This window comes from Macrobrachium rosenbergii, chromosome 25 (genome assembly GCF_040412425.1).
Source record: "Macrobrachium rosenbergii isolate ZJJX-2024 chromosome 25, ASM4041242v1, whole genome shotgun sequence".
NCBI lineage: Eukaryota > Metazoa > Arthropoda > Malacostraca > Decapoda > Palaemonidae > Macrobrachium > Macrobrachium rosenbergii.
The window spans coordinates 24,346,544-24,359,869 of NC_089765.1; the positions used below are offsets into that span (position 1 = coordinate 24,346,544).

The window sequence follows — 13,326 nt, forward strand, 5'->3', positions numbered from 1 at the left end:
AGGAATTAGAGAGAGAGAGAGAGAGAGAGAGAGAGAGAGAGAGAGAGAGAGAGAGAGAGAGAGAGAGGGAAGAGTCCATCCAATTCTTTATGTTCTTTTTCATTTCCTCGCGGTGGTAAGCCCGCGGTATGAGTAGACGGAGTCAGTGTAAGGCCAAGGGACGTGACACTTGAACGAACGACTTGGATTAGAGTCCGAAGCCAAACACTCGCTTTCCTTCGATTCCTCGCGCTTGGCCGTGGCTTCGGCTGAAGGATGCATGATCATGCTATCATTCGAGCTAGTTTTTTTTTTTCTTTGTAACCCAACTCCAGTGTGAAGGAATGTCTTTAGTTTGCGGGATTTTGATGGGTGTTACTGAAGGGAATCGCTCAAATCGCGCAAATAGACTCACACACATACATATATAATGTATATAGATATATATTTGTATGTATATATGTATACAGATATAGATATATACTTATATGTATATATATATGTATATATACATATAACATACATATATATACATATGTATATATATATACAGAGAGAGAGAGAGAGAGAGAGAGAGAGAGAGAGAGAGAGAGAGAGAGAGAGAGATCAAGAATTATCTGCAAGGATACAACACATTCATCTGGGATCGACATTATACCCTGGAGAAATTACGTTGCTACCATTAGTATTATTATCAATGCAGACGACACAAGGACTCTTTTCGTCCATATTTTTGAGACATGTCAATATAACAAAGGCTTCAACAGCCCTCGAAAGCGAGAAAAATTTTTATTGCCATAACAAAATACTTCGAAAATATAACCCAGGTTTTTCGTCTCCATTTGCCAGACCCTTTATTATTCTTGGCATACCGTAATTGTATTCTAATTATCAGAGAAAGCTAAGCCAACTAAATAAGATTTTCAGTCGAGACCGACCTCGTGGATCAAGGACATCAACGCCTTCGCCCATTAAAACGAGATCAGATCCTTATCTCGCAGAACTGCGAGATATCTGTGTTCTCCTGGTGATCAAGTGTTACGTAGAAAAAAGGCAGCAACCTGCCGGTTTAGATTGCATAAAGGCTCTACCTTTTAACCAAAATATGTAAAAGGCAGCTACTAGAAGGCAGCTAACCATAGACCCAATTGCAAAATTCGGCCACAGGCTGCTCAGAATAATTTTGTAAATGCCAGCTAGACTTCCTGTTTGGGGAGATGAAAATGACCTCCAATCGGCCTGAGATTCTAACGTTGAAAAAACCTCAAGCGTTGATGGAGCTTGAAACGTAAACAAGGAATCTGCTGCGAACGGCAGTGGGTCACAATAAGCTCTGAAAGCCAGTAGAGAACGAAATGCCAACTATGCCTACACTGAGGATGTGCAAGCCGAGTAACTTTAAGCCGAGGAAAAAATATGGCAAGATAGAGAGATGAAATACAGAATTTAGGCCAAGTGCTGGGACTTATGAGGTCATTCAGCGCTGAAACGGAAATTGACAGTAAAAAGGACTGAAAGGTGTAACAGGAGGAAAACTTCGCAGTTGCACTACGAATCAATTGTTAGGAGGGGAGGAAGGTAAGATAGAAGAAAGAGAATATGAACGGAGGTATAGAAAAAGGTATGAAAGGAGTTGCAGCTAGGGGCCAAAGGGACGCTGCAAAGAAACTTAAGTAGGCTAATGCTTACAGTGCACCGCATGAGGTGCACTGACGGCACTACCCTCTTACGGGGGCAATGTAACAAAGGATTTGCTCATCTCACTTCTGGATTGAAGGATTTGAAAGCCAGCGACTCTTGGGTAAAGATTTTAAAAAAGGATTCCCATCCTGATGCGAATGACTTCAGAATTTCTGATTATATTTTCCGAAACGCTGTGCAAAGAAAGGCTGATGGAACAGGGTCTTAGAATTCTAAATCCTTGCGTTGAAAAAAGGTTAAGTTCCCGTGTATGTGTAAATGTGAAGTTTGAAATGAGCATTTAACAGAATAGTTGCTTGATTGTTAAACGGGATGACCTTTTTTTTTTTTTTTTTTTTTACTTTAAATGAAGCTTTGAAATTCAAAAGGAGAGAAAACAATTAAATAAATTCTAATAATGTAATTGAAATCAAAACTTTCATCAGCAAAAATTATGACAAGCAAAATAATTTATTTAAGGCTGCACACCTACATTTGCTAAATACATACATGCACACAGATTCATACGTGCGCGTAAGCACACACACACACACACACACACACACACACACACACATATATATATATATATATATATATATATATATATATATATATATATATATATATATTTTATATATATATATATATATATATATTTTATATATATATATATATATATATATATATATATATATATATATATATATATATATATATATATATATATATACAGTATATGTGACTGCATGTGTGCACAGCACACACACACAACCGTACATAACATGACATCAGGTTGTTCACCGGTAACAGTAGCATAGATGGGTACACAGGCGTTGTTAGCCAGGGGAGGTGAGGGAAGGGGGTGGGGTAAAATTTATCATTGTTCTAAGTTCATTCGGGAACCTTTTGTTTCGTCCACGTATCGTTATTTGCCTGTTTGTATCCATCGCTTTCTTCGACCATCCACTGGTCTTCATTTCCTTATTTATATCTTGTTTGGGCAAACATTAAGAACGCATTAAAGGGTTCACCTGGGGTTCACTAATTTCTCTCTCTCTCTCTCTCTCTCTCTCTCTGTGGTTACTGTTTTACCAGCTAGTCCTACTGGTCTAAATGACTGCATGTTTGTAAACATCAGTGTGTAATTGTGTATTGTTGATGAATATCATATTCATCTGTCAGTTATCCTGCCAATTGGTATTTGATTGATTAGTCGACAGAAAGACAATATTTAGTTAATGTTAAAGCAGCTCCTTCTGGCTTTAATTGTCTGTCTTTAGTTACCTTCATATTTGGTACAATTCCTACCCTTACTGTCAGTCGCTCTTGACAAATCCGCATTTTCCTAAGCCTTTGACAATGACTGTTCTTCTCTTTTTAGTCCTATCTCACTGTCGAGTTCCCTCTGTGAATCCTCCGGTTTCCTGTCTTGGTAGAGTATCCTTACTAATGAGACCTTTTGCCGAATCCTGTAGCTTTCTAAGCATGATACAATATCTTGCTTCTTTGCTTACACGCCTTCCTCACCGCTAAGATGCCTTGACAGATTTCAGCTCCCGAAGCCTGTCTTGCCTGTCCGTCTGTTACATTATGCAAGAAACTCCAGTTCACAGGTGCATTTCTCTTCCTCCTGCAGGTCATTCACTGCTCAGGATACCTGAAGATCAAACACTACACCCTGGACATGGCGCCCTACGACAGCTGCTACCAGAACGTAGGCCTGGTGGCGGTCGGCCATTCCCTCCCACCGTCCGCCATCACAGAAATCAAGATGCACTCCAATATGTTCATGTTCAGAGCGTCGTTGGACCTCAAGCTGATATTCCTAGATGCGAGGTAAGGGTGCTCATCTCTTTTTAGGTCGTGATTCGTCTTAACTTTTCGTCTGGTTTCATGGTGCATTTTTAGAATAGAATTTAGGCCAAAGGCCGAGCGCTGAGACCTAAGAGGTCATTCAGGGCTGAAACTGAAATTGACAGCAGAAAGGTTTGAAAGGTGTAACAGGAGGAAAACGTCGCAGTTGCTCTATGAATCAATTGTCTGGAGAGGGTTGAGGAAAGTAAGAAGAAAGAGAGATTATGAACGTAAGTACAGTAAATGGAAAAAAGGGGGTTGCAGCTGGGGGCAGAAGGGACGTTCCAAAGAGCCTTAAGTAATGCCTACAGTGCACCGCATGAGGCGCACTGACGGCACTACCCTCCTACGGGGGATGATGTGATTTTTCTTCTGCTCTTTTCCTGGTGATGAATGATGTTCCCTTAACTGCTATTTTCTTTCGAGTTGGTTCTGACTTCCGCTTGGTCAAGGGCATTCACCTGAAACTACCTCGCTTCTCGAGACTCCTCTGTTGACATTAACTTCTCAGGTCCGTCTTCAGTTGGTCAGACACACTAGCCGATCCAGGATTGTGGGGGGGCCCACCTGGGAACGTGCCCCCCCCTTGAAAAATAATGATAAAATAATAATATTGAAGATTTAGATAATAATAATAACATAAATTTAAAAATGGGAAAAAATAAAAAAATCAATTTAACAAATAATATATATACAGTATATATATACATATATATATATGTGTGTGTGTGTGTGTGTGTGTGTGTATGTATAATATGAAAATTGGTGCCGCCCCCAAGAAAGTTTTCTGGATCCGCTAGTGGTCAGACATGACAAGCGCAATTCATCAGTTATCAAAAGATAATGTACCTTAAATTAGGTCTGAAAGTGTGCATGTGTAAGAAACAATCATTTGATGGCAATGTGGTAACGATTACCTTTAACCTGATAGCTGATTCACTTTCCTCTGTAACAGACATCTTTCCATTAGTCTTTAAATGAGTTCATAAACATTACGTAAAGATGATGGGATTTGCAGGTGATTAGTCATTTAAGGGTCCTGTCCTGGTAAAACTCTTTTGGAGAACTGACATATGTCATTAATTCCGTATAAGCTACTTTGGCTTCTCATTAGGTATCTCAGCTGCTTCAGAGAAACATCACTTGGGGGTGTGGGGCGGGGCAGGGGCGGGGGTTGAATCAGGGAGTGCTCCAACCTAAATGAATATCTTATGGATACTTTTACAAACAATTCACTGAGTTGGAACCAACTGGTTCTGCGTTTAGTGGTACTTCTCAGGAAGTAGATTCACCTCAGTAGCAATCTTTGGCGAAATGTGTAGCCACCGTGAAAGCTCCTGGCTGGGTGGGCCATGAAACCGTAAGGCCAATTCAAACACCACCCCATCCTGCCCCCTTCCCCGCCCCCGAAAAAAAAAACTTTCTTTTCTAACCGTAATTCGAGCAACTGAACGAATGATTTTTGGACGTTTCTGCCGCTGGGCAGAATGGCCGTTCCATCGAAGACGAAAATAATTGTGCTTTCTGAGTCGTGTGAAATAGGTGTCTGCGGGAAGATAGAAAAGTGTTTTCGTGAAACTTGTCGAATGTTATATTCCCCGACCTGGGTTTCTCTCCTGAGTACGATTTCTCTTGGAGGAATTGATCCTTTCCACCTTTCTCACTTGTCTAAAAATTAACTTTATTGCTGTTGATGGTGTGTTTATTTCCAAGCAGTTCTTTAGATCTCAGAAGCTCGTATGTTCAAGTCTCTTCTTGCATACATTTTTGGACTCTCTCTCTCTCTCTCTCTCTCTCTCTCTCTCTCTCTCTCTTCCTTTATTTAACTAGTCAATCATTAAATGCACATATTAGTTCTTTCTACTCAAATAAAGTCCCTCTTACAGTCATTTTAAGAGAAATTACACAAAATCTGTGTCACGCCGGAGAGTAAACCAGAGATAAACATTAATGCCTCTCACGCCCTTGAGGCTTAATCCTTGAACTAACCAACAACACCAATCCTATCCAAGGAACAAATCTACAATCCTGGTTTCAGCGCTGGCTAGTAGACTCTCCTGTAGCGCAGAATTTATAAGAGCCGTTTCGGTAATCCTGTTTACTCTGTCTGGTCCCATTTATTGTCGTGTCAACCTCCTCTGCTGTTTCTGGGTCGCGAGAGAGTTTCGGAATCCTCGATTTTTATCTCTTGGCAGGCAATGAGGTTTGCATTTTTCTTGTCCGCTTGTTCGTTTCGTTGCTTGTTTTCCCTTGCTTCCCAGTTTGCTTATTCGCGCGTTTACTGGGATTACTCGTCTGCGCTCAGCATTCACGGAATTTAGGAGAGTGTCTGACGGTGACGGTGGCGACGTATGTTGCTTTCTTTGCGGTTTGTAATCACCTGTTCTGTAATCCTCTATTTTATTTTTCATTTGTCTTATTTAATTTCATACAATTTTCTCCGTTTTGCTTGATGTCTTTCTTGCTTCATCATATTGTGCTGAATGAGTCTTAGATACTAGGATTAAGATGAGAGCTTCATTTCATAGCGCTGGAATTTGATATTTTTATTTTCTAAAATTAGCGGTTATAACTGCCATTAGCACTGATATTTTTATTAACAAGGTCCATTTGTCCTGGGACGTTCCACCGCTAAAACACTCCCAGCTTCTTGTTCATTCTGTATTATAAATTTCATAATAAAAGACCTCGTCTAGTTTTTACGGTCTCACGTTCATGTCACCCTGTGCTCATACTTGCTCTAAACTCCGCGTCATTTTCTTTCCCTCTCAGAGTTGGAGTATTGACTGGGTTCGAACCCCAAGACCTTATCGAAAAGACGCTCTACCAGTACATCCACGGCTGTGACATGCTCCACATGCGATTCTCACACCATTTGTGTAAGTTGAATGGCTAATGAAGCTTCTGTAAAGATCATGATGGATTTGGCCAAGATTTGTGATCAGATGTATGAATAGGCATAGAGATAGGAGAACAGTAGATACTTACATGGGTGGTAAATTGATATAACTCCTTTTGTGCCACTGATTTGACTAAATGTATACCACTGGCCCAGTCTGCATTATTTGATTTTTAGAGGGCTGAGAGCCCAATTAGTTCTCTGAAAATGGTTACCGTCAGCCCGTCTATACTTCCGTACCTTTTATTCTCAGTATATTCAACACTGATTTATTCCTAAACTAAGCAACTGAGTTGTTATTTATGTTGGCTCACTGTTCTTCCTCCATCTGTTTCCAGTATTAATGAAGGGCCAGGTGACGACCAAATACTACAGATTTCTGACACGAGACGGAGGCTGGGTCTGGGTCCAGAGCTACGCGACCATAGTGCACAATTCCAGATCGTCCAGACCTCACTGTATAGTAGCAGTTAATTATGTCCTCAGGTAGGGATTTCCAGTTCTCGGTGACGTCATGCGGAACATTGATAGGGTAAAGATGATCTTCAATTTTACACAGAAACAATTTTCCTTGATTGTATTATTACCGTTATTGTTGTTATTTAAAACCCATGCCGAACCAACAGAAGAGTATTGTGACTTGCTTAGGAAAAGACTTCCTGGTAAATGCAAAATGTAGCTTGGTAGTATATTTCAGTTAAGCCACGGTCCGTAAATACGGCATGTTCATTGCAAGAGCCTTAGTTAAATAAAGTATGTTAAAGGAACAACCGCTATGCAATGTACTTTCTACCAAGCATCGTCTCTGATTAGAGTCGTTCAGCCAAGTAAATTTCTAGAGCAGTTTTATTCCAAGTGCACATTTATCTCACTCAATGATGTCTTAAAGGAGGCGAATATAGTCAAGTGTATGTTTCCATTCAGAGTCAAAGCAAAAGAGAATAAAACATAACCTCGATTATATGTTCATAGGGAAGGTAATTTCTCACGCTTTATTTCCCCTATTCCCACAGTGAGGTGGAAGCCCGCGACGGAAGGCTTTCCTGGGAACAAGTCGGTGGTGCCCGAGGGAGTGAGGAGGCCGGGGCGTGGGGAGAGAACATGAAGGGCATGGCCGGAGGGCGTCTCAAATGCCGCACGTCCCCTACCCTTCTCCAGCGCCTACAGAAGCTCTTCAGGACGTGCTGGAGGGACCCGGAGGCACGCCTCTCCACTACCCCTCGGCCCTCGCACCTCCAGCACTAGCGGCGCCCCCTACCCCGTACCCAGACCCCCGACTGGCCTGCTACCCAACGGCATACGAAGTCTATGACGACCGCTACACGAGGAGCGACCCCCACCACTACGCCGGCTGTGGAGGAGGCCCTCTGGATCCCACGCCCTTAGTAGGTCCAGCAACAAACGCCACAGTCTGCCACTACAGTAGCAGCAGCGTCAAAGGCAGCGCGGCGTCCGTCGCCGGAGCAGCGCCAGGTTACGAGGAGCGTCCTTGGAGCCACGGCTCCGGAAGCTCCTCGGCGTCCGAGGACACGCGCGGCGACTACCCCAACAACAACAACAACAACAACAACAGCACCACCACCGCCACCACCACAGCGGCGTCGGCCACCGCGATGTCGATGTACCCGCTGCACGACTACTACAGCCACTCCCACGACAAGTTCTACGTCACGGACAAGCTGCAGTACGCCAGCGACAAGGGCCAGTACACCGAGAAGCTCCAGTACTCCGACAAGGTCCAGTACGCGGCAGGGGTGGCAGGCGCCGGCGGCGGAGGCGGAGGAGGGGGAGGAGGGAGTTGCGTCAGGGGAGTTTATAGTTACGTGGATGCCGCCCTCACCACGCCCACGGAGGCCTCCATGGGCGTCAGCAGCAAGAGCCACCACGCCCTGCAGCAACCCGGATATACCTCGGTCATCGTCGACGCGCAACAGTACCACGCACAGAACGAATTCGTTCACTGAGACCGAACGACGAAGGTCTCGCCCAAAGTCAGAGTCGAGGCAACGCTGAAGTGTTCCCGCCGAAGGGGACTGAAATCTGAAGAGCGAGTGCTTTCCTAAGTAACGTAGGGAAAGCAGCACTTCGAGAGCAAATTGTTGTAACACTCTGGAAGTGAAACTGACGGACTCAATAAGCCTATATCAAAATCTCACATAAGCAGAAAACAGTGACTTATACAGACGATCCAATAACAGAACTTGGTCTCAGATAAACCACGCGTGAAAAAAAAAATACGTTCAAATTCTTATTTAAAACTGAGGAGGTCAATGGTTATGTGTGGTCAGGTCACAAACTACTACATGTTGTGTTCTCGATCCAAATATTCTAAACGAGTGGTAATGATAGTGAAAGAAATAACAAATTCAAATAAAAATTATACACTATAATTTGCAAATTACCATAAATGTATGAAAATTTCCGAAGATTAAGAAAACATTGAGAAACACCATTAGCAAACTGACAAAACACACACACACACACACACACACACACAAAGGCAGATGGGTCTATCCAGCTCTTTTTAAAATTAATTTTCTCTCTGTCTTCCCAGAGCTTTCTACATTGATGTCTCCCTTATCCTCATCAAGGTCTTGGCTCTCACGTTAAAGCTGTACCATTTTCTCAATACTTCTCTGCCTGCTTTTGTGTTCCCTTTCTTGCCTCCTAATCATTCGTTTCCCTCAGCGCCAGGTCTTACTTCGTTTTCCTTCTTAATTCTTTAATTGTTTCGATTATTCCTGGCCAAGATACAGCCATTAGTTTTGCATTAAATAGTATGGCCTATCAACAAATGACATTTTCCACATAGTTTCATCATCACTGAACTTGATTTATCATCTTCATTACTCCTTTAGTCACTGTCCGCACGATACCATCGTCATCTTCGCCAGCATCTTCACTGTCACGATCACTGCGAGGCGACGTCACCTTTATCACCATCGTCACCTCCATTATCACTATTTTAATCAAAGTCAATATTCACAGCATGGCTGTCATTGTCCGCATATTTACACAAACGATGAGATTTCTTTGCGCTGACAACGACAAAAACAATAATAGTGAGAAGGGTAAAAGCACAAAACGAAATGGCGCACATTCTCAAACATTTCAATGTTTCCACCAGAAGATTTTGTCTAGGCATCAGTGTTTTGCTTATTCATGTCAGTGGATGTTGCGTTAACTCTCCGGAAAGTTTGATAAAGCGTTACGAAAAAGAGACAAAATAAAAGGATTCGGTAGCATAGAAAGGGATAATAGGACACCAGTAAATGTCACCAAAATTGTGGGTCGTCACAACCTATGGATGCAATATCTATATGCATCCTAAGTATACGTATACATACCAGTAGGCCTATATTCTGACACACCTGCTAACGCAGATTAAATCGAGAGAGATTGTTTAGTTATGCTAAATTATTCATTCTTCCGAACGTCCGAAAGTTATATGGTTCCTGACAAAGAAAATCAAGCTATTTTTCAACCTATGAATCTGGGACAATATTTGTTTTGTCCTTTACAGCTGTTGAATTGAACTGAATTGAATGTAGAATTCAGGCCAAAGGTCAAGCACTGGGACCTATGAGGTCATTCAGCGCTGAAAGGAAATTGACAGTAAAAGGTTTGAAAGGTGTAACAAGAGGAAAACCTCCCAGTTGCACTATGAATCAATTGTTAGGAGAGGGTGGAAAGTAAGGTGGGCGAAAGAATATGAAAAGAGGTACAGTAAAAGGAATGAAAGGGGTTGCAGCTAGGGGCCGAAGCACGATGTAAAGAACCTTAAGTAATGCCTACAGTGCACCGCATTAAGTGCACTGACGGCATTACCCCCAATACGGGGCCTTTACTGCTGTTATTCAATTTGCAAAACACCCTTTTGTATAACGGAAAGCTAGATAAAGCAGAAGTAGGCTGAGATAATGAACGCAAAAATACGACACTTGGTTTTGTTTGCAATAAGTCTCTCGAGTTCCGAACGTGTTGACTTTGCAAAACAGAGTAAATTTTTAGATGCCTCCTGCGATTAGTGTGAATTTATCGTCGGTGTTTTGTCACATACACATTCTTGAAAAGACATTGACTCCTTGGCAGAAACTGAGGTAAGGAGGCTCTTTTGTGCTGCAAGTTGCAGAAATGTTCAGTAGGTGACCCTTTACACATAACCAAGGCCTTCCCAGTTGGTTTTCAGTAAAAAAATACATATATATTTCTGTATATATATATACATACACACACATATATATATATATATATATATATATATATATATATATATATATATATATAATATATATATATATATATATATATATATATATATATATATATATATATATATATATATATATAAATATATATATATATATATATATATATATATATATATATATATATATATATATATATATATATATATATATTAATTTTCTGTTCTCGAACAAAGAAGTTGCAAGAAATATCAAGAAAACTAGAAAACGTTACAGAAAAAAAAAATCTAAACAACAACAATTGAATTGGTTTTCGATCGAATACATCAGCGATTAACAAAAATTCCAAAGACTCTGGGCCCCGGAACAAGCATATGTGATTGAACAGTGAGAAACCTAGTCTCCACAACAAAACAGATGAAGGAAAAGAAAGGGCATTTAAAATGCCCAGATGTGTCTGAAGACTTTCACGGTGGAAAAGCCAGTAATGACACGATTATCCAAAATAAAAACCTCGCGTTGGCAACACTTCGTAAATAAAAAAGTATAAATCATCGTGCACTTGGTAACGTTTCCCTCCGAGGGTGTGTAAGACCACTTTCGTTTTTCCCGACGTTTTTTGAGCAAGGCCCCCCCCCCCTGTACCCTTCCTCGGAAGGCGGGCACCACCGGAACAAACTCTACCCTGTAACCAGTGTATCCTGAAGAGAGTGCGGCATCCTGAATAAATATATTGACATAAGTATGGATTATACAGACGTACTTATGAATCACATTTATACATACACCCATACGGCACATACCATTTACACGCTGTATGTGCATATGTATGTGTGTATGTATAGACGCAACAAGCCAACCCGCTTCGTTTGTGAAATGGAGTTCGGTTGGCGGGTCAGTTCGGGCATTGTGTTTTTGTACTTCGTCCAAATCAAACAAAAATATAGAGAAAAAAAAAATTGAAAAAAACAAGAAGATAATTTTAGTATATAATGAAACACACTAAAAGAAATCGTGTAAATAACAATAATTTGGGAAACTGTTTTACACCCCAGTTTTAAGAATAAATGTTGAAAGATATATTTGTCATGAGTGCTTGTAAATGTTTGTGCATGCGTGAATGTGTATGTATGTATGAATGTACGGCGCGTGGGTATGTACGTCATGCAGTGTCACCTCAAGTCAACTTTTTATGTCTTGTACAGAACTGATATTTGTAAATATTGTATAATAATTAGGTCCTATTAATAAAACTCCTCTTTTCGAAAAGGTTTCATTTCCGTCGATTCCTGATGAATAAAGAGTTTTTATTAGTGAAATCATTCTCATTAAAATCATTCTTTTTCTTTTTAAAGATAATTCTTCCTCATTAGCGGATCCAGAAAAATTTCATGGGGGGACCAATTGTCATTTTATACATACGTATATACATATATATATATATGTGTGTATATATATATTTATATATATATATATATATATGTATGTGTGTGTGTGTTATATATACATTTATGTATGTCTGTGTATATATATGTGTTTATATACATATATGTCTATACTATACAAATATATAAAGAGGCAGAGAGAGAGAGAAGGAGAGAGAGAGGAATAAGCACGTATTTTATTCAGAATAAGAGTTTTTTTTAATTTTTCCCATTTTTATATTTCTCATTTATGTTATCATTATCTAAAACTTCACTATTATTATTTTGTCAATATTTTTCATGGGGCGGCGTGCCGAGGTGCCGCCCCCCCTCTCCTGGATCCACTAGTGCTCTTCCTGCGTAACAGAATCCAAGAGTACCAGTCAGTCTGAACGCTTAGCAAAGCGAGCATTTTAAATGAATTATGGTTAAAAATCTTAAAGGAATGGAATGGAATATAGTTTTCAGGCCAAAGACCAAGCACTGGGACCTATGAGGCCATTCAGCGCTGGAAGGGAAACTGAGAGTAGGTAGGTTTGAAAGGCGTAACAGGGGGGAAAACCTCGCAGTTGCACTTTAAAATAATTGTTAGGAGAGGTTGGAGAGCAAGATGGAAGAAAGATAATATGAATGGAGGTACAGTAAAATGAATGAAAGGGGTTGCAGCTAGGGGCCGAAGGAACGCTGCAAAGAACATTAAATAATGCCTACGGTGCACCCCGTTTGGTACACTGAAGGCACTATACGCCCCTTAAAACTCTTATAGCCTAAGCTAAAAAAAAACCAGAAGAATAGTCAATATATAAAATTTAGTTATGTTTAAAACAAAAGGGACCCCTGAGTAATTTCGTAAAGGAATATTATTTTTAAAGATTTTACTATAACAAGTCGTTTTTATTCGAGGCAGTTATTTGAAACAGTCAATCTCTGCAGAATCAGCACAAAAGGTCAAAGCTGCTAAAAGCAAAAAAATAAGGCAGTGGCAAAATCTACACAGCACAGCACAGCACAGCACAGCACAGACAAGACAAAACAGTCCAACCTACTTAACACAGGTCAATACCGTTAGAGACTGAACGAGCTGAACAGGAACCGTTGATCTTAACGAACCCACAGGCCAGCTAGCTCCAGCACCAAATCAGTTCACACCACTCCACAGACTCTGTGTCAACAAAACCTTGGGATAGGAATACAGAATTTTAGGCCAAAGGCCAAGCGCTGGGACCTATGAGGTCATTCAGCGCTGGAAGGGAAATTGAGGGCAGAAAGATTTGAAAGG

General features: G+C 40.7%; 1 protein-coding gene across 1 annotated transcript in view; it reads left to right on the forward strand.

Annotated features, from left to right (window-relative positions):
- Positions 1-8,520, forward strand: part of LOC136852464 (single-minded homolog 1-like) — a 136,158-nt gene extending 127,638 nt beyond the window's left edge. The window contains 5 exon segments of the mRNA XM_067127105.1: positions 3,299-3,498; positions 6,289-6,395; positions 6,754-6,901; positions 7,429-7,553; positions 7,556-8,520. Coding sequence (XP_066983206.1) covers positions 3,299-3,498; positions 6,289-6,395; positions 6,754-6,901; positions 7,429-7,553; positions 7,556-8,379 — 1,404 coding nt within the window. The 3' untranslated portion in view covers positions 8,380-8,520.
- The last annotated feature ends 4,806 nt before the right edge of the window (positions 8,521-13,326 follow it).